At 33.2% G+C, this 26,891-nt stretch overlaps 2 protein-coding genes across 4 annotated transcripts in view; one reads left to right on the forward strand and one right to left on the reverse strand.

The window, feature by feature from the left end:
- Nucleotides 1-8,786, forward strand: part of LOC126879254 (zinc finger protein 235-like) — a 47,833-nt gene extending 39,047 nt beyond the window's left edge. Inside the window, exon 2 of the mRNA XM_050642324.1 lies at nt 43-8,786. Coding sequence (XP_050498281.1) covers nt 43-995 — 953 coding nt within the window. The 3' untranslated portion in view covers nt 996-8,786. The remainder of the gene's footprint in view (nt 1-42) is intronic.
- Nucleotides 8,787-10,078: 1,292 nt separating this feature from the next.
- Nucleotides 10,079-26,891, reverse strand: part of LOC126879249 (trichohyalin) — a 31,726-nt gene continuing 14,913 nt past the window's right edge. For all 3 annotated transcript variants that reach the window (XM_050642310.1, XM_050642312.1, XM_050642311.1), the window contains 4 exons: nt 25,850-25,957; nt 21,039-21,146; nt 19,729-20,244; nt 10,079-12,164 (listed from right to left, as the gene is read on the reverse strand). In XM_050642310.1, coding sequence (XP_050498267.1) covers nt 12,071-12,164; nt 19,729-20,244; nt 21,039-21,146; nt 25,850-25,957 — 826 coding nt within the window. In that variant the 3' untranslated portion in view covers nt 10,079-12,070. The remainder of the gene's footprint in view (nt 12,165-19,728; nt 20,245-21,038; nt 21,147-25,849; nt 25,958-26,891) is intronic.

Consider the following 26,891-nt stretch of genomic DNA (forward strand, 5'->3'; position numbering starts at 1 on the left):
TTCTTCTGAGTAGTAAAATTTGTCTAAACGATTTTATTTTAGGTTGTCCAGAAGACGAGAAAAAACTGACAATTGTAAAAACAACAGAGCAATCATCTCCTACGGAAAATTGTGTGATTCGACAGCACAAAGAGAGTACATTAAATGAAAAGATAAAAATTCAAACTGAACAAGAACTGTACGAATGTGAAATTTGTAGTAAGCAGTTTACTGCACCAAGTATTTTAAAAATACATTTGAGGGTGCACACTGGTGAAAAACCTTACAAGTGTGAAATTTGTTTTAAGCAGTTTAGTCAATATGGAAATTTGAAAAAGCATTTGAGAGTGCACACTGCTGAAAAACCTCACGAGTGTGACATTTGTTTAAAGCAGTTTATGACTACAGGTAATTTGAAAAGACATTTGAGAGTGCACACTGAGGGGGAGTACACCCCTAGTGGGAGGGGTGGATATTACAAGTGTGAAATTTGTTTTAGACAGTTTAGGGACTTAGCTAAATTGAAAATTCATTTAAGAGTGCACACTGGAGAAACGCCTTACAAGTGCGAAATTTGTTCTAAGCAGTTCTCTGTTAAAGGTAACTTGACAACACATTTGCTGACACACTCTGAAGAAAAACCCTACAAGTGTGAAATTTGTGCTAAAGAGTTTTCTCAAAAATGTTATTTGAAAACGCATTCGTTGATACATACTGGACAAAAATCTTGTAAATGTGAAATTTGTTTCAAGGGGTTTTATAGCGTAGGCATATTGAATAAACATATGAGAATGCACACTGGAGAAAGGCCTTTCAAGTGTAAAATTTGTTCTAAGCAATTTTCTTACAAAGAGTCTTTAAATAAACATATGCGTATTCACACTGGAGAAAAACCGTACAAGTGTGAAATTTGTTTTAAGCAGTTTACTCATCTAAGTCAATTGAAATCCCATTTGAAAGTACACACTGGAGAAACGCCTTACAAATCTTCTTCTTCTTTAAGTGCCGTCTGCTAATCGGAGGTTGGATAGCATAACTATATTTAAACCAGTCCCTTAAATTCTTCAACCATGACACTCTCCTTTTTCTTATACTGCTTCCGCCTCTTATCTTTCCCTGTATTATCAGTCTGAGCATTTCATATCGCTGTTCCCTCATTACGTGTCCCAGATATTGTAACTTTCTTATTTTTATTGTGTTTATTATTTCACATTCTTTACCCGTGTCTCGCAATACTTCTGTGTTCGTTTTCTTCTGTGTCCATGCTATTCTAAGCATCCTTCTGTAACATCACATTTCAAATGACTGTAGCTTATTTATGTGTTCTTGCTTTAATGTCCAGCTTTCAAGTCCATATTGTAGTATCGAGAACACATAGCATCTCAAAGCTCTTACTCTCAGTTCTAAGCTGTCTTTGTTGCAAAGAACTGTTTTCATTTTTACAAACGCATTTCTTGCTATTTCTATCCTGGTCCTTATTTCTGTTGTTTGATAATTTTTTTCTGAAATTCAGGTTCCTAGGTATTTATATTTATCAACCCTTTCTATCGGTACATTTTCCAAGTGTATGCTTGTTTGTTTGTTTGTTTTCTTAGTTATTATCATGTATTTGGTCTTTTTTATATTCATTTTTAGTCCATATTCTTCACAGAAATTGTTTGTTTAGTTTAGTAGTAGTTGGAGTTGTTCAGCAGAGCTTCCCATAATCACGGTATCATCTGCATATCTTATGTTGATAATAGATCTTACGTTAATTATTATTCCTTCACTTTGAGATAGCAATGCTTCTTCAAAAATGGCTTCACTATAAATATGCATTAAAGAGTAATGGAGACATAATACATCCCTGCCTAACTCCTCTCCTGATTTCAATTTCTGGACTGGGTTCGTTATCTATTACAATTTGTGCTCTTTGATTCCAGTAAAGGTTTGTTATCATTCGTAAGTCCGTTTTGTCTATGTTTTTTGTCTTTAGAATTTGGACTAATTTTTCATGTCTTAGGCTACTAATTTTTCATGCCTACTTTATCAAAAGCTTTCTCAAAATCAACGTAATAAACATGCACATCCACATTCATGTCCATGCATCTTTGAGCAAACACGTTAAAAGCAAATAACGCCTTACAAGTGCGAAATTTGTTTTAAACAATTTTCACAAGCAGGTGCTATGAAAGAACATATCGCTCCATTTATAGAAGAACGTCATAACTCAAAAATCAACATTGTGTCAGTATCGTGCTTTAAAAATTGTTTTTTTTAGTTAATTATATTAATTTAACTTTGCAAACAAATTAAATGCTTTTAATATGGTTTGATGACACAAAGCACGATAGTTAACTGGTAGTAGACTTTCTTTTGGATTGACAAACTTTTGAATGACAACTACTTTTGTATTTCTTCTTAAAAAAATATAGCATTTTTTTATTATTTTGTTAAAACTTCTTCTGTTGGTAATGTTGTTTTGTAAATGTTGGGATGATCTTGCACAAAAAAAATAAGTTACATTATCAACTATTTTTATATGATATAATTTTTTGGATTATGCCGTTCTTCTGTAAATTAAGCGATATGAGATTACACACTAGTGAAAAAGCTTACAAATGTGAAATTTGTTTTAAGTCATTTACTCAACTAAGTACAGTAGACTCACTCTATAACGATAACTGAAATGGCGGCCTAATTACCTCGTTATGAGCGGATTTCGTTATATCAGACAACTCTTTCTTCAATCCTGACCCCCCGGGGGGAGTGTAGTGGTCGACTTGATGTCGTGTATTGTCCGTCTCCAAAGATCTCTGTCTGGTCATTTCTTTTAACTCGTGCATAGGTCTTTTGCATATTTCTGTACTTTGATCGATCCATCTTGTTGGGGATCTTCCTCGTGATCTTCGGCCTTCCACCTTTCCTTATATAATGAGTCTTTCCATGTTTTCTGTGTTTTCTCTCAAACATGTCTTTATGTATTTTAATTGTTGGAGATGGACTTTACTGGAGAGTCGTTGGCTAACTTTTAGCTCTCTTAAAATTGAATTATTTGCCCTATAATCGGTCCAAGGAATTCGTAGCATTCGTCTAGCATAGTAATAATTAATAATTGTTAATTTCTCCCTTGATCTTGGTGTCCCTCACATAATTTATTTATGTCTGACTCAATGTTGGTTAATAGCAACCTCAAATCCCCTCTTTCTATTATGTCAAGCCTATTTCCTTGTTTGTTTTTCAATATACATACAGAACTAAAACCTTTCTCCACTAGATATGTTGTGCGGAATGCTAATAATAGTCATTTGATTGCATTCCACAAGATTGGATAGACTTCATTTATCCGCAGCCAAAATCTTTCATACCAACACTCCCGAAACAGACTTGTAGAAGGACATGGCGTTGAAACTTCCACGCTGAAAGGATCGATAAACCAAGTTGGCATTTTCAGACTAGTAAAATCTTGGAATCGGGACTGCAGATCTTCTTTCAATGTTTGAAGGTAGAGGTAATATGTTTGAAAATCCTCAGAATCACCACAAGAAGATTTCAAGTTGAGGAATTTGTTCAGATCTCTTCTCTGTATATTTTCTTCAAAAATAAATAGTTTGTCAATGAATGCTCCGACTACCCCCTTCGCTTTGGCCATATTTATGTTCTTCCCTTGTAATTGCAGGTTCGTTTCATTTAATTTTTTTAAAATATCTGATAAGTAAGCGATGTCACTTCGATTCTCTTGTAGTGCTGTACTCAGTGTGGGGTCAGTAGTATTAAGCAATTCAATCCACAACAGTGGATTAAGAATAGTATTAAGAAACAGTATCCATGACACTGAAGAACCGCCGTAGGCAATTATTACCTTTAAAAAGCAGACATCCGTAATATGGAAGTATTATGTAGTAGCAATGTATTAAATCGATGCTTCAGAAGTCGAACGGTGTAAGTCAAATTCTCCCTAAAAATGACTTATGAGATGTAACACCAAAAAATACAAAAACGACAAATAGCTTGTCCTTGTTTGTATTATGAATATATGTAATACTTATATTATGATCAATAACGACAGTCTATTTATTTTTAATGGCTCCTTATTGTTTTGCAATTATTTTCACAAACATGATCTCATTTCAAACATTTATTGACTTACACCGATTGGCTTCTGAGGCATCCAAATATCTCATCATTTTCTTCACAGAGTGTACGAAATATTCGATCATTCGTTGGTTTTATTTTATTTACCGCAACTATGACAAGACGACAACAACTTCGGCCGTTCGATTTTTGTTCGAGTCAAAATAAAAGGGTCGGTACCTGCTCTCATCATTCTCATCCCACTTTTATCTCTTTCTCTTTTGTGCGGTTGCTCGCACAATCGCTCGATTGCTCGATCAATACTACTAAACGAAAGTGCAGAATTTATTATAATGTATTAATTACCTCTTCTTCTTGATGTGCATATCCGTGACGAATGTTGGCGATCATCATGGCAATCTTCACTTTATCTGCAGCAACGCTGAAAAGCTGCACAGATGTTGTATTGAACCAGGTTCTGAGGTTCTTCAACCAGAATGTTCTTCTTCTTCCTGGACCTCGCTTTCCAAATATTTTTCCTTACAGGAAATTAAGTAAGTATTACTTACCTATAGAACTAAATTGTATCATGAGTCATAGTCCTCTGTTACTATTAGACGAGATGTTCGTGTTATTATTACCTGCATTGGTATACATATTTACTTTTAATTACCGATCGAAAGTATTGTTTATTTTTCTCGTTTCTCGGATGTTAATCGCCCACCTTATCGTCCCCTAAAAATCTAAATCGCACCCAAGGGGGCGATTGCCCTCCGGTTGGGAATCACTGGACTAGACTATCGATTCAGAACAATAACCAGAAAGATCAGTCTATATAAATTTTCTAAAAGTTTGTATCCAGGCGAAGAACCAGAATTGTCGGCACGCCACTGAACAAAAATAAGGAATGTTACAACGAACTGTCAATACTGATGGAATCGCCATGAAGTGAGTTTAATGGGGCCAGGATGAGATAGAAGATAATCAGGTAAAGGAGGGAAGATAATCGCCATCTTTCATAAACAAACAAATTGATATACCCTATTCCACGAACATACGCCTGTTTTGGATTACTTCGACAACGAATATTTTACTGTGCAAAACAAGAAGAACGAAAGTAAATTGCAAATTACATTGTTGTTTATTGAAATAATTATTAGCGCCATTTACTTTCGTACTTCTTATGTTGCACAGTAAAATATTCGTTGTCGAAGTAATCCAAAACAGGCGTATGTTCGTGGAATGGCCCATAGTGCTAGCCAGGTACGTCAGGGTTGCCAGGTTTGGGTATTTTCCCACTATTTTGGGGTAATTTGAAAGCGTACAGGGGAACTTCTCTAAGCAGTAATGGTAGAAAGATTTTTTGGGGGAAAAAATTATGGAAGGTTTTAAGGGGTCATTGGAAATTAAATTTGCGAATGTACACACATAACTGTATATTATACTCATATAATCGAAGAAGATACGACCTATGAATTTCAGTTTCTAAGTGGGGGTTTTATAAAATCACATCTGGCAACTCCGGTGGTAGTTATTAGTCCGTTCTTTAACGGTAAAATATTGCAAAATCTCTAAATTTTAAAGAACCGCTTGGATTGACATGAAATTTGGCATACACCTAGCTAACAAGTCAAAGAAAAAAGTGATATTGCGCCGATATGTGCTTTTGCCCTGGGGGTGCTTTTCACCCCCTCTTGTGGGTGAAAAAATATTCGTCCAAAGAAAGTCAGGAAATGGATAAACTGGCTAATATTAAGTAACTTTTGTTCTATAGAGTTTTTTCACTAAGTCAATACTTTTCGAGTTATTTGGCAGTGAATATGTTCATTTTTTCAACAAAATAACCACGCTTTTAGACGGTTTCTCGCAAATAACTCAAATAGTAAGTATTTTGTCGAAAAAACATTCTTAGCAAAAATATAGCCTGTAAAAAATTTTAAAAAATGATGTATATATCACGTCTCTACACCTAGTAGAAGCAGAGTTATAGCTAATGAAAAATAGGTTCATATTGGTCAAATTCCAAATGGAATACTTTAACGTGAAATAACCAAAAATGAAGCACATTTCGGGGAAAACTCATTACAACTTATTTAAAGTGTTTAAAAAAAGCTTCATTTTTGTTTTATAAAAAAATTTCTAGCATCAAAATTAAACAAGTTACGCTCAAAATAAAGTTAGTCCCTTTTGGTTTTGGTAAAAAAATCGAGAAAATCACCCCCTAATTAGTATCTTAATTGAACTTAATCGTTACGACTTCACAAGTTTCTTAACTCGTGTATATATTGTTTATATAATCTGTAAGTTTCATCGGTTCAACGTCCTTATTATTGAAAGGGCTGTAGTTAAAAGGGGTTGAAAGAGTCATTGATCACGAATGTATGCAAATTTAGATACACCAAATCTTAATCAATTTTTGTCTAACAGAAAAACAAAAAAATACATGATATTTAGAAAAGCAAATCTGACTTTTTTTTGTTTTTCGAGATTTTTGGTATCTCTAACAATTTTTAAGTTATTTTGAAAAAAAGCATATTTTTCAAAATTTAAATTTTTAAAAATTTTATTTTGAAACCAATTTTTTTCAAAAATAAGCACTTTGAATCGATAAAACTTACAGATCATATAAAGACGACATAAGTAAAATAATTTGTGGAGCGGTAACGATTAATTTCATTTAAGTTGCTAATTAGGGGGTGGTCTTCCCGATTTTTTTTTGCAAAAACAAAAGGGGCCAACTGTATTTTGAGCGTAACTTGCTTAAATTTAATGCTAGAAACTTTTTGTAAAAACAGAAATAAAGCTTTATTTAAACACTTTAAAAAAGTTCTAATGGGTTTTCCCCAAAAAGTGCTTAATTTTTTGGATATTTCACGTCGAAATATTCTATTTGAAATTTGGTGAATATGAATCTATTTTTCATTGGCTATAACTCTGGTTCTACGAGATCCAGAGACCTAACGCGTACACCATTTTTTTACTTTTTTATAAGCTATATTTTAGCTAAGAACGCTCAAAATAAAGTTAGTCACTTTTGGTTTTGGTAAAAAAGTCGAGAAAATCCCCCCTAATTAGTATCTTAAATAAACTTAATCGTTACGACTTCACAAGTTTCTTGACTCGTGTATATATTGTTTATATGATCTGTAAGTTTCATCGGTTCAAAGTCCTTATTATTGAAAGGGCTGTAGTTAAAAGGGGTTGAACGAGTCACTGATCACGAATGTATGCAAATTTAGAAACACCAATATTAATCAATTTTTGTCTAACAGAAAAACAAAAAATACATGATATTCAGAAAAGCAAATCTGACTTTTGTTTTTTGAGATTTTTGGTATCTCTAAAAATTTTTAAGTTATTTTGAAAAAAAAGCTAATTTTTCAAAATTTAAATTTTTAAAAAGATTACTTTGAAACCAAATTTTTTCAAAAATAAGCACTTTGAATCGATGAAACTTACAGATCATATAAACACAACATAAGTAAAATAATTTGTGGAGCGGTAACGATTAATTTCATTTAAGTTGCTAATTAGGGGGTGGTCTTCCCGATCTTTTTTTGCAAAAACAAAAGGGACTAACTTTATTTTGAGCGTAACTTGCTTAAATTTAATGCTAGAAACTTTTTGTAACAACAGAAATAAAGCTTTTTTTAAACACTTTTAAAAAAGTTATAATAGGTTTTCCCCAAAAAGTGATTAATTTTTTGGATATTTCACGTCGAAATATTCTATTTGAAATTTGGTGAATATGAATCTATTTTTCATTGGCTATAACTCTGGTTCTGCGAAATCCAGAGACCTAACGCGTACACCATTTTTTTTTTTACTTTTTTATAGGCTATATTTTTGCTAAGAAACACAAAATAAAAAGTTTTCGACAAAATACTTACTTTTTGAGTCATTTGCGAAAAACCGTCTAAAAATGTGGTTATTTTGTTGAAAAATGAATATATTCACTTGCAAATAACTCGAAAAGTGTTGACTTAGCGAAAAACCTCTATAGAACAAAAGTTACTTAAAATTAGTCAGTTTACCCATTTCCGGACTTAGTTTGGACATATATTTTTTCATCCCCAAGAGGGGGTGAAAGTCACCCCCAGGGCACATCGGCACAATATCACTTTTTTTCTTTGACATGTAAGCTATACGTATACCAAATTTCATGTCAATCTAAGCGGTTCTTTAAAATTTAGAGCAAAAACCGTGAAAGAATGGACTATATAGTAAATTTTACCTTACAAATTCTCTGTCTCTCTAGGACCTCTCTCTTGTATGTTGGCGCCAATCTCGCTTCACTGTTTGAATGGGACGGGGCCATTCCATCAGTATTGACAGTTCATTGGAATGTTAGCAGTTTTTTGGTGCATTATTAAATTAATATAGATTATAAGATTATAGACTAAGAATTGCTAGAATTCTGCCAAGAACTTCATAAGTAGTTTTTAGATATCGTAAGAATTAAACCTTTATTGGTGTTTATCTCAATATGTATAAAATGTGATATTCATTGTTTTTCCCCTGTACTCTTCATATGCATTTAATAAAACATTTTGTTGTGTAGTTAAGTTAGTTAAGAATTACGTTTTATGTTTAGTGGAAGCTAAGTTGTATTTCAAACATTACTGTTTATGTTAGTCTGTATGCAGCTTAACAATCATTAATCAAATTTATATTTAAACAATTAAACATTGTTTAATTATATCTCCTATTGTTATCATTTCCTGTTCGTAAAATAAAAGAATTTTGAAAATTTATTTTGTCATTGTAATAAAAAAAAAAAGAATGTGTGTGTACTTTGTACGCACGTAAGAAGTTATACTTCTAAATATGATTTCAATGAAATAAATATACTTTCGGACAGTTTATTTGTATTTTACTTAAAGATTAAATTAATTTTTACTTACTACTTTCCAAACATTTTTATTAAAACAATACCAAAAATTAAAAAAAGATTAGAAAACACCAGGATTCGAACCGGGGTCCTCGTGATCTTCAGTCCAACGCTCTACCACTGAGCTATACCCTTTTGATTATCCGGGCTACAAGATTTCTCAGACATAGTGACAAACAGACGAAGTGAATTATAAAATACTTTAAATATTACTTATTATCTTATTCCCGAGGTAGACAAGTCCAAATGCACAAAAATTATAATAATAGTTATTTATGATATAAATGTTAAAAGTACAATTTTAAGGCACGTATGTGAAAGATTTGTGTGAAAGATTCGCTTCGCTCATTCTGCAATTCACATGAGTGCTTTAAAAATGTACTTTTTAACGCGTACCTATATCATACAATATTTTTCTATAAACGTCTTATATGTCAACAATTATAATTTATTCATTCTCAATTACAGGACAATACCTACAAAAACTTATACTTGAACTTGAATGACATTCCATTTTTATATTTTTCTTGACATTACATCAAAACTGCCTATACTGTCAATACGTAAATCAGAATAACATCTATATACTTTTATTTTTGTATATTCTAACAAATTTTAATAGTTTTTTTCTACAAACGTGTTAAAAATGCAATACAGTTTAAATTAAATTTTAAAAAACCTTTTAAACCACCTTTTTCAAATTGCACAAGTTGTATTATTAATATCTATTAATGTTAATAAATGAAATATAAATATTTTGACGTTTCACAATTTGACAATTCAGTTTTAGCTGCAGTGCCTTAAATTTTAGTGCCATTTTTAACGCTCCTATGGAGTGCTATAAATTGCATTTTTAATACGTTTGTAGAAAAATATATTTAAAAACACTAATATATTCTTTCCACACCTTTTCTGGACTGATTAATACATAAATTAAAACATTTAGTAACGAACTCCATACTGCCTGTGTGCGTATGCGCGCAGATTAATAAAATTTCACCCTCAATGAAATCGCGCCTAAAGAAGTATAACTTCAAAAAAATTTTTGAACTTTCCGAACCCCATTAAATGCGGTCCCGAGGCAGCTGCCTCACGGGCCTAGTGGTAAAATAGGCCTGGCCTGGATTCTATATTTAAAGTAAAATAAATAAAAAAAACATAATAATATAATTTATTCTTCTTATAACAGTATCAGTATACATACATAACCTTACGGCATGTTTTTTTGTATCTTCTATGATTTTTGTAACATTACAGTCTAGGCTGTGAGGCCGGTCCCGTAGGAAAAATGTCCCCTTTAAACAAATCTGAAGGATGCCGGACGAAATTTTTGGGCAGAAATTTTTTAAACAAATGCCAAAATTCACCTTTGTTCTGTCTCGGAAAACATTAGGGTTTTCGGGGTCGATCTAAACAAAAAAATGTATTTTGTGATTTTTCTCTATAGTTGATAGTTTTTGAGTTATGAGCGATTTAAAACCTGAAAAATGCGAAAATACGTATTTCGAGGTTTGAAAACCCATAAATATGTAAATTATTATTTTTGAGGTTGCCAAATGCCTAAATTGAAGTTTAAACATTCAACTTCAAGATTCTAAAGAGGAATCATGGCTTATTTTAATTTAGACCGTTGTTTTTTAATACAATCGACATTAAAGCAAACCGAATACGATACGCGGGCCACGTGCTAAGATCGAGTGACGAACGCCACATTCTGGGAAAGACCCGATGGCAAAAGGTCAGTTGGTAGCCCAAGAAAGAGATGGAAGGACGCAGTAGCCAGTGATCTACGCAAAATAGGAGTACAGCAACATAGGCGTAACCAGGGGGGGAGGTTTGGGGTTATAACCCTCCCCCATTTGGATGTACTTTGAGCTCTATACGCTTACACCATTACTATTATATACCTACCAGAGACCATCAAGTAATTGTAACCCCACCCCCTTTAGGATCATGGTTACACCTCTGCGCAGCAATAGGAAATAGCTGCTCAGGACCGACAACAATGAAGGGAAATAGTAAACGCGGCCAAGAATCGCATAGAGCTGTAGAGCCAAATGATATGCTTTTTAATAGTTAATTATGCTCGCGCACTTGATTTTTAAGTCGCCTGGGAGCGTCACACTACCGATATGGTAGTCTCTGTCGCACTTATACATATCTTCTTGTTCTTTTGGCATCATAACCCTGGATGGGTCTTTGCCTGTCTGGCTCTATCTTTCCATTCAGCTCTCTCTTGGGCCATTCTCCTCCATTGTCTTATATTCAAGGTTTTGAGGTCGTCTTCCACGTCATCCAACCATCTCTATCACGTCAGAGACGCACTATATAGTGAGGCGCGCCGTGATGGTTTCAAAATCGATTGGACACGCATAATTAACGATTAAAAAACAATGGTCAAAATTAAAGCAAGCCCCGATTATTCTTTAGAATCTTAAAATTGAATTGAAAACTTCAATTTAGGCACTTGGCAAACTCAAAATTAATAAATTATATTATAATAATTAATATGATTAATTAATATATTATGTATATTAATATAACAAAGACCATGCAGAAAGTTGTACTAATCTCAACGGCCACATGTACGTGTACGAAAATTTTTGGGAGATACACCTGCATACCAAGTCACCTAGGAATCGATAACACGAGAGTCCCACCAGAGCTCAACCCTTTTGATACCGTAGGTATCTGGGATGAGTCAATTTTCCTCTTAGAGGGAGTGAGAGCCGTATGGCTAAATCTGGATAATTAATAAAAATAAATGAATAATAATATTTTTTTAATTTTGAGTTTTCAATTGGTTATAACCCGAAAACTATCAACTATAGCACTATAGGTAAAAAGAACAACAGACCTTTTTTATTTGGAACGACCCAAAAAAACTTAAAAATCTTTTCCAAGGTCAAAAAAGTCAGTTTTGGAATTTGTTTAAAAAAATTGTTCAAACAATTTCACCCGGCACCCTTCAGATTTGTTTAAAGGGTACATTTTTGAACAGGAATCCGCAAAGAAACCGAATCAGAACCACTTTTTTTCTTACTGGAGCTTCACAACCTGGAGTAATAGCTGTTGAAGCTCTGTTACAGCATATTTAAGAATTTAAGGAATGATTTGATAACCGGCAACTAAGCTACTTTCAGTATCTCAACTTTTTTGATCGGTCGATGCTGCTTCTGCATTTTGTCCTGTGACCTTAATCTTCTCTTTGTGCTGTGAATTCAATTCTTTATTTATTCGCCTAAAACACAAACAAAAATCAGAGTCAAATGACTAAATAAGGAATCCACGGAATACTTATACAGAAAAAGAATATCAGGGAAGACTGCTGAGAATTGAATATAGCCTAATAAAATAAAAAAAAGTCAAAATGTAAACTCGTACAGGTTAAAACAAATTTTATAGCAAAGTTTAGGTCTGTACAAAAGATATTTTCAGGAAAGTATCCAAATCATACAAAGGGATCATTGTTTAAATAATTAAAAAGGGGTCATTTTTGCAAAAAATTACTTTTTTAACTGCTGGGGTAATTCGCTTATTAATGAAGGTATATGGGATTTTTTTCTGCAAAGTTGAAGGGTAAATATTTCACATAAGACTTTCTAAATTAAATTTGACCCCCTATTTATTTAAATACGTGTATATAAAACTTTAAAAACAAATTTGCAAAAAAATATTTTTAGCGTTTTAAATAAGCACTATAAAATATCTTATTTTACAGGAAAAGTTGCGCTATGTTATCAGTATTAATAAAAAAAAAATTGGTCGAAAAATATTTAATATTTTTTGAGATATTGAATTTGTTTATTAAATGTTACTATATTTTCAATTGCAAAAACGCGGTTGTTGCCAAAGAAATATTCACCTGCTTAAGATCTCATTATTTTTATGTATATTTTCGATAAATGTATTGATAAATTCAAATTATAATTAAACTCCCCCGTAAAATGGCATTTGAAAATTATTCAACTTTGTTTATAATTTGTTTTTTTAATAACGTCGCGGGATTAAGTATCTAGAAATGCCGTTTTGATAATTGGGTTCCTTGGAATTTTTCACTAATTAACAAAATTTTTTGTCGTTTTTTCCTCTTCTTTTTTTCTTGGAGTTATATTACCTTTTAGGGTTAAATTTTATTAAGAATGTCGAATCTCTGAGTTAGAATCTAGAATCTACTAGACCTAAAAATATTAAGATTTAACTAAAATCTCTTAAATAAAATGTGGCTACTTACTGACTTTCAGGGTGTTTTATTTAAAAATTTAAAAATTATTGTTATTAAGTACTTTAAAACTATTTGACGTATTCTTATCATACTTGGCAGAAAGTGTGGCTATTATACGTACTACTAAATTGTAATTAATAAACGTGTCTAGCTAGTGCCAGAGGCGTACGACATGGGATAGTGAATGATTGACCCTTCTCAAATTCTACGCCACTGAGTGAATTACTATTTTAGCGAAATTTTTCGATTCTCCAATACTTTGTATGTAAATAACCTTATTGGTATCGATAAAGTCATCAGTTTGAGAGATATTGGCAGTTTAAAATGAATGAATGAATGAATCAAAATAACTATGCCGTTTCATTTTTAACGTCCAATATCTCGAAAACTAATGACTTAATCGTTACCAGTAAAGAGTATATTATTTTCATGGAAAGTATTGGAGAATCGAAAAATTTCGCTAAAGTAGTAATTCCCTCAGTGGCGTAGAATTTGGGAAGGGTCAACCATTAACTATCGCCTGTCGTACGCCTCTGTTAGTAGCTAGAAACTTTTATTTATCACAATTTAGTAGACTGTATAGTACCCACACTTTCTGCAAAGTTTGATAAGGATACGTCAAATAGTTTGAAAGTACTTGGTAAAAACAATTTTTAAATTTTTAAATAAAACACCCTGTAACTCAGTAAGTAGCCACATTTTATTTAAGGTACTAGTACACTTTAGAAGTCCAAAAATAAGCATTTTTTCAAGATTTTTTTTCTCAGAACCTTTATTAAAAATGAACATTACCTTTTTACATATTAATATCTATTTCTTAAAGAATACAAAAAATATATCTTTTTTTATTTGTGTACTTACACTAATATTGTAGAGGGCGCCAAAGTCGAGGCCTCGAAAAAAAGTAGCTCCGATGGCGGACAGTTAATCTCAGGATTGGGATATCTGAAACAAAAAAATCGTACGGCATTTGAAAAAGGAAGGTTTCTTACGTGACAATTTACCACCGTTAGTGAAAAATTCCGCAAAAGAAAGATTTTACGGAAATTTGAAAAATTTTTGTGAAAAAATCGCCCGTTTTTCTTCAGTTTTTCATGGTTAAAAATATATATCTTTTATTTTTTGGTTAAATTGTGGTAAATTGTCACGTAGGAAACCTTTCTTTTTCAAATGCCGTACTATTTTTTTGTTTCAGATATCCCAATCCTGAGATTAACTGTCCGCCATCATTTTTCGAGGCCTCGACTTTTGCGCCCTCTACAATATTAGTGTACATGCATAAATAAAAAAAAGATATATTTTTTGTACTCTCTAAGAGTTAGAGATTAATATGTAAAAAGTTTTATGTTCATTTGTAATAAAGTTTCTGAGAAAAAAATTCTTGAAAAGAATGATTATTTTTGGTCCTATAAAGTGTACTAGTACCTTAAGTGATTTTAGACCAATCTTAATATTTTTAGGTCTAGAATCTACAACTTAGAGATTCGACATTCTTAATGAAACTTAACACTAAAAGGGCCCGTAGTAATATAACACAAAAAAAAAGAAGAAGAAAAAAATACAAAACAATTTGTTAATTAGTGAAAAATTTCCATTAACCCAATTATCGAAACGGCATTTCAAAATATTTAATCCCCGCGACGTTATTAAAAAAACAAATTATAAACAAATTTGAATATTTTCAAATGCCATTTTAGGGAGAAGTTTAATAAAAGTTTGAATTTATCAATACATTTATCGAAAATATACATAAAAATAAAAATAATAAGATTTAATACAGGTGAATATTTCCCTGGCAACAACCGCGTTTTTGCAATTGAAAATAGAGTAACATTTAATAAACAAATTCAATATCTCAAAAAATATTAAATATTTGTGGACCAATTTTTTTGGTTAATACTGATAACATAGCGCAACTTTTCCTGTAAAATAAGATATTTTATAGTGCTTATTTAAAACGCTAAAAATAATTTTTTGCAAATTTATTTTTAAAGTTTCATGTATAATTGTTTAAATAAATAGGGGTCACATTTAATTTAGTAAGTCTTATGTGAAAGATTTACCCTTCAGCTTTGCAGAAAACAATCATATAGAACTTCATTGGTAATTGAATAACCTCAGCAGTTAAAAAAGTAATTTTTTTGCAAAAATGACCCCTTTTTAATTATTTAAACAATGATCCCCTTGTATGATTTGGATACTTTCTTGAAAATATCTTTTGTACTCACCTAAACTTTGATATAAAATTTGTTTCAACCTGTACGAATTTACATTTTGATTTACATGTAGTGTAATTTTATTTTACTAGACTAATATTAGAAAACCATAACATCGAGGAAAGCTTGGAAAAACTCAAAGGTAACATAATTAACACACCAACAGAAGCACTTGGAGAGAGGAAAGTAACGAATGATAAATAACATCAAAAAAGAAAACCCCATGGTTTAGAGAGGACATGGAGATAAAATGTGAACAAAATAAAAAAAAAGTATTTTTACAATACACCCATACCTCGCTTTACGGCCTAGATACGTTCCACAAAACTTGGCCGCAAAGCGAAAAGCCGTATAACGAATCAATTATTCTAATACAAATTCATATAAATTCAATGGGATCGGCTCCAAATTTGTTAAATATGTCACATGTAACATACTCCAAAAACCAACAAAAATCTGTAAACACAAATGAAACAACTTCACGTTACATAAAATATGTGTATGTATGCACACATTTTTTTAAATGGCTTTAATCTGAAGAACGATGAAAAAATGGTAACCTGCAGATGACTGCCGTCATCATTTTTCGCTGGTAAGGATAGACCTGGCTTAACAAAATTGTCCAACATTGTTTGTGTTGACATGTTGTCAATTTCCTTTTTCAGTTATTTATAACAGCTAATTCCTCGAGAAACTTTCACCTTACATTCGACGTCAGGATCATTTTCAAGAAGGATATTTATTCCTTGTTCGAAATAGGAAAAGCTTCTTTCGACAAATGTTTTGATGTTAGCTGTTTGAAAACAACAGGCTCTGTCTCTTCATCAAGTGCCAGTTCTGTTTACAACTGAATGAGCTCTTCAAATGAAGCGGGTTCCCTATCAGCTCCAAGTAGATCAAGCACATCGCGTTCGTTTAAACCTTTAAGTCGAGACTATATTATGTGCTAGATACAAAATGTTTGGCCTAATGTCAAGAAGGATATTAACTTCTGCTTCAGAAGGATGTGTACTTTTCCACATTCTGGCCATATTTTTTTCAAAATGGAAATATATTTTAATGTCTTCTTTTTAATTGCAAATTTCAAAAATTTTCTCTCCGGTTAGCCGTTATAGCGAGACATTTTAGGCCGTATATCGAAAACCGAGAGCCGTTATAGCGAAATGCCGTATAAAGAGCGGCCGTATAGCGAGGTATGGGTGTATAGAAGAAAACAATAAAATAATATAAACGAATAAGAAACGGAACAAACACTTTAGTCAGACAAATAAAAAAGGAACTCTGGGAAAGCGTCTCAAAACAGATGAAACACGACTTTTACGCAACACAAAAGGAAATATGGAGAATGATGAACAACGAAAAGAGATGAACGAAGTAATAAAAACCAAACATATTCAGAAGGACACATATGGGCAGACTACTTTTGATCTCTATTTGCTAAAGGTGACGATAGTGAACCACCAACAGCTGAAGTGACTACAAACGAAGAAATAAACATTGAAGAAGCAGAGGTAAAGGAAGCACTAAGGAAATAAAAAAATAGAAAATCACCAGGAAAGGACAGAATATCTAATGAATGCCTAAACTACGAAGGACCAGATCTGACCAAACAACTACTAAAACAATCAAACAAATAACAGAATACCACAAGAATGGAGATCAAGTATTCCAATACTCTCTTCAAAAAGGGAGACAAATCGGGCACTGAAAATTACAGAGGAATTAATTTAATTAACACATAATTAACAATCAAAGTGATAACCACAAACTGAATAAAATTATAACATAAGCAGAAGAACAACAAGATTTTCGGTCGGGATGATCATGCACCGACGCTATATTTATAATGAGGCAGGTTCAAGAGAAGTCATTAGAATACAACAAACCGACATATTTATGTTTCGTGGATCTTCAGAAGGCATTTTATAGGGTCAAATTAAAGGACGCTATCCATTTATTGAACGCAAGAGAGGTACCTCTAGGAATAATTATTAAAACGATCGAAAACATCTGTCAAAATAACACAGTAAAAGTAGAAGAACTAACTAACCATGTGAAGCTGACAATGGGATAAGACAGGGGGATTCCCTAAGTCCTCTATTTTTCAACCTGATCATAGATGAAATAATAAAAAAGGTATGAAATAAAAAAGGATACCAAATGGGAGAAAGCAACTTAAAATAATCTGCTATGCAGACGATGCAATACTATTAGTATGATACAATTGATTCACAAGATGGCATAACCCAGACATCCAATGTGAAAGTTTTCCTCCAACACCAAATTGTTCTATATGGTCCACATAATGTTCATAAAAAGTCACACCATTTTTTCGTCGCGTTGGGGGGGGGAGGGGGGAGAAATCGGTAAATTCGTAGTTTTTTACGTTTTTCGTTAATATTTCTAAAACTATGCGGTTTAGTATGAACAACCTTTTATACAAAATGTTCTACATTAAATTTGAAATAAAGAAGGTCCTATGTATAATCATTATAAAATGAACGGTTCCAAAGTTACGGAGGTAGAATAGTATAATAATTGGTCCAAAAAATGCCTAACCCGAACATCCAAAGTAAAAGTTTTCCTCCAACACCAAATTGTTCTATATGGTCCACTTATTGTTCAGTAAAAAGTTACACCATTTTGAGCGCCCGGTGTGGGGGGAGATGGGAAAGAAGTCGGTAAATTAGTAGTTTTTTACGTTTTTCGTCAATATTTCTAAAACTATGGTTTAACATAAACAACGTTCTAGTCAAAATGTTATACATAAAATTTAAAACAAGGTCCTATACATAATTGTTATAAAATCAACGGTTCCAGAGTTACGGAGGGTGAAAAGTGGAAGTTTTCGATACTTTTTTTATTTTTTCGACAATTGATGATGATTTTGGGTGGTGAGGTTGACGTTTCTTTAAGGGCTTATCACTAACATACCATCGGCCACTGAAATAGCAAATTTTATTTACAAAACACAATTCTGTTAAAGAAAATTTCTTTCATCAGTAGGTAATAATATTATAAATTGCCCAAAAAATATAAAAAGTATCGAAAACCATCATTTTTCACCTTCCGTAACTCTAGAAGAGTTGATTTTATAACAATTATGTATAAGACCTTTCTTGTTTTAAATTTTATGTAGACCATTTTTTTTATAGAACATTGTGTACGCTAGAAATAGATATATGTTTTAGAAATATTGACGAAAAACGTAAAAAAACTACTAATTTACCCACTTCTCTACCATTCCCCCCCCCCCCCCCCCCACCGGACGCTCAAAATGGTGTAACTTTTTACTGAACAATATGTGGACCATATAGAACAATTTGGTGTTGGAGGAAAACTTTTATTTTGGACGTTTGAGTTATTCCTTTTTTGCAATAATTATTACTTTGCTACCTCCGTAACTTTGGAACCGTTCATTTTAGAAGGATTATGCATACGACCTTTTTTATTTCAAATTTAACGTAGAACAATTTTGTACAGAAGGTTGTTCATGCTAAACCGTATAGTTTAAGAAATATTGATGAAAAACTTAAAAAACTACGAATTTTACAAACCCGACGCTTAAAACGGTGTGACTTTTTTCTGAACATTATGTGAACCATATAGAACAATTTGGTGTTGGAGGATAACTTTCACTCTGGATGTCTGGGTTTGGGTCTGGTTATACCATCCTAAATCTAAGCAAAGATTATTTACACCGTATATGCTATGTTGCACCAATTTAATATAACCGCCAGAAAATTTAACATGTTAATTTTGCAAAAAAGACAAGATCCATAGTTAACAGCAAATGTACTAAGATGTAAATTGGAGCTGGAAGTTCAGATAATAGAACAAGTGATTGAATTTAAATATCTACACATCACACTATCTAGCTACGGAAAGCTCAAAACAGAAGTGGAAAATCAAGTGAATAGAACAAACAGAGCCGTAGGTTGCCTGAACGACACAATATGGAGAAATAAAAATATCGGAAAAGAAATGAAAGGCAGAATTTACAAAACAGTCATCAGAACAATAATGACATACGCGGCAGAAACACGACCTGATACAGAGAGGACCTAAATGCTAGAGACAGCAGAGATGAAAAATCGATGGTAAGACACTACGAGACAGAGCTTGAAGTGCAGATATACGACGAAGATGGAAGATGAGCAACATTAATAACTGGGTAAAAAAACAGAAGAGTAGAATGGAACGACCACATAAGCCGAATGACAAGAAATAGAGTAGTAAGGACGGCGAGAGACAGTTAGGAAAACGATCAATGGGAAAACCGCGAAAACGATGGAAAGGCAACTTACTGGAGGCACATTGAAAAAAATAGTCATGTCTACACAAAACAAAGAAGATTTACTCGCCTACTGTTTCTTCTTTTTTTATTAATTTCTTGTTTGTTTCGTTCCCGATACTTTCGATTTCGTTCAGCTGCTGTAGCAGGCAGTGACTTGGGATTTTTATTCTTCAGCCTTTCCTCTTTCTTGCGGTTGTTTAGTTCTTCTTTGTGCCGCTCTCGATATCTACGCATACGTTCAGCTGCAGTAGCAGGAGGAGGCTTGAGATTTTGATTATTTAACCTTTCCTCTCTCTTGCGCCTATTTATTTCTTCTTTGTGTCGCTCTCGATATTTACGCATACGTTCAGCTGCGCTAGCAGGAAGAGGTTTTAGGTTCTTATCCTCGATACTCCCTTCTCTTCTGTACCTGTTTATTTCTTCTTTGTGCCTTTCGTAGTATAGTCGTTGGTTTTGCGTATGCGGACTTGAACTTTGTAGACTACTCGATATTGCTTGAGGAATTTGTCCAGTTTGCTCTCCTCTTCGCCTATTGCTCTCTTCTTGTTGTCGCTCTAGAAGGTATTGGGCCAACTCCATAGTACTTAAAAAACAAAAAACATGTTAAAAATATCAATGGTGTAAGATTCTTGGATTTATGCAAGCACAATCACTTCAGAATCTTAAATGGATACTTATCACATAAATTGATACACAACTATACGTGGATTTGGGAGACAAGGAATATAAAATCAATAAATTGAAACCAAACAAAAACCCGACTGAGAATACAAGATATAAATGAAAGATTTCAGAGAAGCGCGACATGCGGTAGCGATCACCTTCAAAAATACACTTACTCTCAGAGGCTTTTTTCAGTGCGTCACAAGTGACAGAAAAAAGGTACATCTATGATTATGCACATTTATGACATTTATTCTAGTTGTTCGTAGATAACGCTATAATCGGAAAAAATGATTTATTATAATATGATTGCAATTTGGTATAAAATCAAATCAAACGTGTTTATTGCGTTTATAAAAAGGTTTGTTGTTTGATTTGTATAGTCGTATGAATTGTAAATAAATTGTACAGATTATAATCATTTTTTTATTATAACGCCATCTATCAACAACTAGAATAAATGTTATAAATGAGTACAATCACCGACGTACCTTTTTTCTGTCACTTCCTACTTAACGTTGGTCAATTATAGAAAAAGACAGCAAATGCAAAATAAGTGATTGATGTGATCGTTCATGGGTATTCTACCATCTTTCCGACTGTATTTATTCCATTAATATAGAACATTACAATTAAGTTGTACACTTTTATAATATTAAAATTGTAAGATTAAAATGAATGTAAGATTAAAATATAAATGATATTTAAAAATACCTCGGTACTTCATCAATGTGCGAATTAGGGGTTGATTCAAGCAACTTCCTCATTTTTTTACGTTCTCTATATTCTTTGCCTCTCTGAGCGGCCGTCTTCGTGATTTTTCTAAAATAATATAATTATTAAAATAATCCAATAGGTAATTAAAATAACCAGCTAACTTAACACAATCAATCAAAAACATATACAGGGGAAATGAAGTATGCAATATAAAAGTCGGAAACAAGATAGTTGCCAATTTCAAAACTACAAAAGGACTACTACAGGGATGTCCAACGTCACCAACGTATTTATTATAGTTCTATATTTATCTTTATACTAGTAATAGTCGGTGTGATGTTCAAGCTGTTTACTGTTGAGTCCATCAATCTCCTCAATAGTGAAAAAAGATTAAACACTTCAATAAAATAATTTTATAAAATACGTCCACCGGGATAATAGCCATTTCCTAATTATTACATTGACAGTACATATCAATGATATTACACATCGATATACAGTGCGTGATCATATTATTAGAGCCACCTAGTAATATTCATAATTATTATCACTAGGGATATTATTACTAGGGATTATAATCCCTAGTAAAGTTATCGTGAAATCAATTAGTGAAACGAATAACATTACTGATCATGGGCTGCGGAACTCAAGATCCGGCAGGGGAAGGAATACAAAATTAAACCACAGGGCTTCCCAGGTCGCTAGCCAGCGAAATCCCTGTGAGCAAAACATCACCAGACATAAGATGAAAATGAAGAATCCGTATAAAATAGCTACTTGGAATGTAACAACTTTATATGAAGCCGGTAAGCTGAGAAATCTACTCTCTGAAATGGACAGACTAAACATTACTATCATGGGGGTATGTGAAACAAGATGGCCAAATACGGGGAATTTCATAGCACACGGATACGCCGTTTATTTTTCTGGAAATCAAGACCATATGCATCGAAACGGAGTAGCAATAATTATGAAACAGCATATTAGTGAATATGTGACTAACTTCATCCAAATGTCAGACAGAGTAATTTTAATACAGCTGAATGCTAAACCTGTAAATATAAATATCATCCAAGTTTATGCTCCCACTACAGATGCAGATGAGCAGAAAATTGAAGAATGCTACCATCAAATAGAAGAAGTGCTAAAAACAACAAAGAAACACGAAACAACAATAATTATGGGAGACTTTAACGCTAAAGTTGGACAAAAGATGACACAAAACATCACCGGAAAGTTCGGCTTGGGAGAGAGAAATCAAAGAGGTGAGCGTCTAATAGAATTCTGCCAAGAAAATGACTTCGTCATTACAAATACCTGGTTTCAACTTCCAGAAAGGCGTCTCTACACGTGGAAATCCCCTCAAGATGGACATCAAGGTAAAATAGTACGGAATCAAATAGACTACATCGTAATAAACCATCGATTTCGGAACAATATTAAAGATGTAAGAACTTACCCCGGCGCCGACATAAACTCAAATCATAATTTACTCTGCTCCAACATACAAATTAAATTAAAGAAACTAACAAAGCCAACTAAGCCTAGTACGATATATCTCGACCCCCTTAAAAACACCCAAACGCGTGAACACATAGCACAGCAGATAAATAGTAAAATGCACAGAATATCAAATATACCAAACGAAAAAAGAACTATTAACGAATGTTGGTACGATATTCAAAACTCGATTTTAGAGGACGTAAGGGAATCTTTAAAAACACCTACAATGTTGGCAAAAAATGAATGGATGAACCAAGAAATTCTAGACTTGATGGAAGTTCGACGAAAATACAAAAAGAGAAATATTATCAAATACCGTGAAATTAACAAACTCATAAAAAGAAAAATTAAACAGGCCAAAGAATCCTGGCTCGAGAATTCATGTAAAGAAATAGAAGACCTCCAAAAAAAGCATGACAGTTTCAACCTCCACAAGAAACTTAAATATACCTCCGGAATTAGAAAACAGAAAAATGCTCACGTACTTAAAACCGCAGACGGAAAAATTTGTGATCACGAACAACAGTGCAAAGAATGGGAGAGACACATCAGTGACCTTTTTGACGATGCTTCTCGAGAAAATGCCCCAAATACTACCTGTGACAACCAATTAGACAGAGGTCCCAGTATACTGAAGTCAGAAGTCATAAAAGCAATACAACAAGCCAAAAACAATAAAGCACCTGGACCAGATCAAATCCCTGTTGAGCTACTTAAACTTTTGGATGAGGAAAACATTACCTACTTTACTTTCTTTAACAAAATTTACAACGAAGGAAAAATACCAGATGATTGGTTGGAGTCACTGTTTATAACATTACCAAAGAAAAGCAGGCCCACCAAATGCAGCGATTTTAGACTAATCAGTTTGATGAGTCACACACTTAAGATACTTTTACGTATTATACAAAACCGAGTATTCCTTCTGTGCGAAACTAGAATGGGTAATAAGCAATTTGGATTTAGAAATGGTCTAGGAACTAGAGAAGCACTATTTTGTGAATTCCGAAAGAACGTTTATGTTTGTTTCATCGACTTCGAGAAGGCATTCGACCGAGTACAACATGATACACTTTTCGATTGCCTGCAGGCAGCAGGACTTGACCACTACGATATAAGACTGCTGAAATACTTATATTACAATCAAGTAGCCTCTATCCAAATTGGAGACAGTCGTACTGAAAAACTGCCGATAAAACGTGGAGTACGACAAGGTTGTGTTTTATCACCCACCCTTTTTAATCTGTACTCTGAAGAAATCTTTAGGCAGGCTTTGGATGACAGACAAGAGGGAGTAAGGCTAGGCGGAGAAGTAATCAACAATATTAGATACGCTGACGATACAGCCATTCTTGCTGAAAATTTACAAGATCTTCAGACACTACTAAATCTAGTCAGTGAAGCAAGCTATCGGAGAGGCCTTAAAATCAACATTTCAAAAACAAAGTGGATGGCAGTTGGAAAGATTAATATAGATCAAGGTCAGCTTTCTCTTGATGGAGAGGAGTTAGAACGGGTAAATCATTTCAAGTACCTTGGCAGCTGGTTAAATGTAAATTGTGACTCTGATGAAGAGATACTAAGTAGGATCGAAATATCACGGAAGAATCCTAAAGATATCGTGGGTTTCGCACACTTCCAATGAAGATGTTCTTCAAATGATGAATTCGGAACGTCTGCTCATAAGCATCATAAAGAGGAGAAAAACAGAATACTTGGGCCATATAATTAGAGGACCTAAATACCATCTGCTTCGCCTTATAATACAAGGAAAAGTGGAGGGAAAGAGATGGATTGGTCGAAAGAAACTTTCATGGCTGCGTAATATTAGACAATGGTGTGGCTGCACAGTAGAAGAATTATTTCGCGCAGCAGCCGATAGAGAGAGATTTCAGAAAATTGTAAACATGATGACGGCCAACGTCTGAATACAGACACGGCACCTAAAGAAGAAGTAATATTCAATGTTTTAGATCAGCGTTTCCCAACCGGTGGGTCGCGACCCACTAGTGGGTCGCGGGCGGCTTTAAGGTGGGTCGCGGCGTGGCTCTTACAGTAGCTGAGTAGCGTACAGTGACCGTGCTCCTTATTTTTTTCTATTATAATAAGTGAGGGATGGATCGCAAATATGAAAAACATCAGAAGGTGGATCGCCAGACATAAAAGGTTGGGAACCACTGTTTTAGATGAAGGGTATATAATTGAGCTGTATCATATATTAATGGATTTGTTTCCATTTGGCTGTCTTGTTACACTTTACGAAAGTGCAATAAATAGTCTGACAATAGTGGCAACACGCATGTGTGGCAATGCGTGAATCATATGTCATTGTTTGTCAGTCCTGCCCAGCCTAGCTTGCAACTCGTGTGCCTATTATTTTGTATTCTTGGTGTTTAGAGTTATAATAAACTTTCTGAGTTTCCATGGCTCTCTAGTGATATTTTGACAGTCATACTATTTTTTGTGAATTTAGTAAACGTTGCACGTTCGTTACACTAGTGGTACCAGAACATCATGGAAAATCCAAAGACATCTCACCAAGAAAAAATAGCAGAAATAAAAACTTTAATATTCAATACTAATCACTCCAACAGAAACATAGCATACATTTCTAAAGTTTCAAAGGCAACGTGGACCGTATAAAGAAAAAACTTACATACCATTATTAAACAAAAGTAAAATTTTCGGAGGTGGCTCTAATAATATGATCAGCCACTGTACGTTTCACTTAATGTTTGGATTTAACTTGTTTGAAAACGAAACATGACGTTTGAACAAAGATAAAATGGAACAACTATGTCCAATGTTTTTTTGATGTTTTTTTTTTTAATTTCTTTCTATTTGTAATAAATTGAATAGGAAAAATCAGCTCATAACCAAATTCTTTGCTACGACGGTCAGATATACTTTCAAATGGTTAAGTAAGATTATAGGTACATATTGATAAGTTTATTATGAAAATAATATTTTAACAAATATGATAAAAACTGGTTTATCGAAAAAGTACTAAGAGGCAAAAAAAGTTTCAAAAACATTGTGTTCAATGGTACCACAATAATAATTTAATTGGAACATATCAAAAAATATTTGAAGGGGTTAAGGGAACAAAACCCCCACAAAATTTTTATAGAATGCACAAATTTCACGGTTATTCCCTAAGTTCAATGCTTCTTCCCCATCAAAAAAATGTGTACAAGGTCGCTAAAGAAGTTTTCACGTCAAAATATTATTCAAAAATTCTCTCACACATCCCATGCCTGTCCTATGAAATTAAAAATATAAAGATAAAAATGATATTTAAATACCTTGGTACTGCATCCATATGTGAATTAGAGATTGATTCCAGCAACTTCCTTATTTTTTTACGGTCTCTATATTCTTTGCTTCTTTGAGCACCCGATTTTATGTTTTTTCTAAAAAATATAATTAAAATAATTAAGTAGTATTAAATGAAAATAAAAATAAAGATATACATATAGCCCGAAACAAATAGCTACTAGTAGAGGTGGAAAATTATCGACAGAAACCTATACATTTACATTACATTACCATATAGATAGTTTCCCACCTTTAGACGTTAGTTTAAGGGCTAGTTGACTTTAGTCATAATTATAGCAACCTATGACATTAACATGTTTTTAATTTTAAAGAAAGCTGTTAGAATTAATAGAATGAGTGAGTTCGATAGCAAGGTTGTCCATAAATACATAAAAAACAAAGATTACGATTTAGAGTTAATAATTTTGATTTTATTTTTAAAATATTTTTTATTTCAAAATTAAACAGGCAATTTTCTCATTCACTCAGTTCACAAATATTCAGCTACTACCCTATCATGTTTTGACGTTTATTTGTGTGTCAGTATCGAAAGATTGTGACGTCACTAGCGGCGGCCATCTTAGCTTGTCGTCCGGGGTGACAGGTCAAAGTGTCTTCAAGTGGCTACCTTGAAAAATGTTAATGTCGTGTTAGCGTCATGCGTAAAATTTTATGACTAAAGTCAACTAGCTCTTAATATAGTGTTCTAAAAGTGGGAATTACCCATAGTAGTAATGTAATGTAAATTTAGAGGTTTCTATTGATAATTTCCCACCTCTATTAGTTTCATCTCTTTGTATTTCACAAAGAAGTCCATTTCAGAGCAGTGTCTGATGCAGCGTTGCCAATCGCATTTCTCTAGATTATCCAATGATCGCTCGAAAAATATCCGATTTGTCAAGAAAAGGTACGCTAGGTCACAACTTATTCTGTTATTAAAATCAATGTTGCCAATGTTATTCTTTAAGTCCCCTTAACAACCATCAAATAACAAAATCCGTTGTTCGTACGCCAATCAGTTGATTGTAA

Source organism: Diabrotica virgifera, chromosome 1 (assembly GCF_917563875.1).
Source record: "Diabrotica virgifera virgifera chromosome 1, PGI_DIABVI_V3a".
In the NCBI taxonomy this organism is placed as follows: Eukaryota; Metazoa; Arthropoda; class Insecta; order Coleoptera; family Chrysomelidae; genus Diabrotica; species Diabrotica virgifera.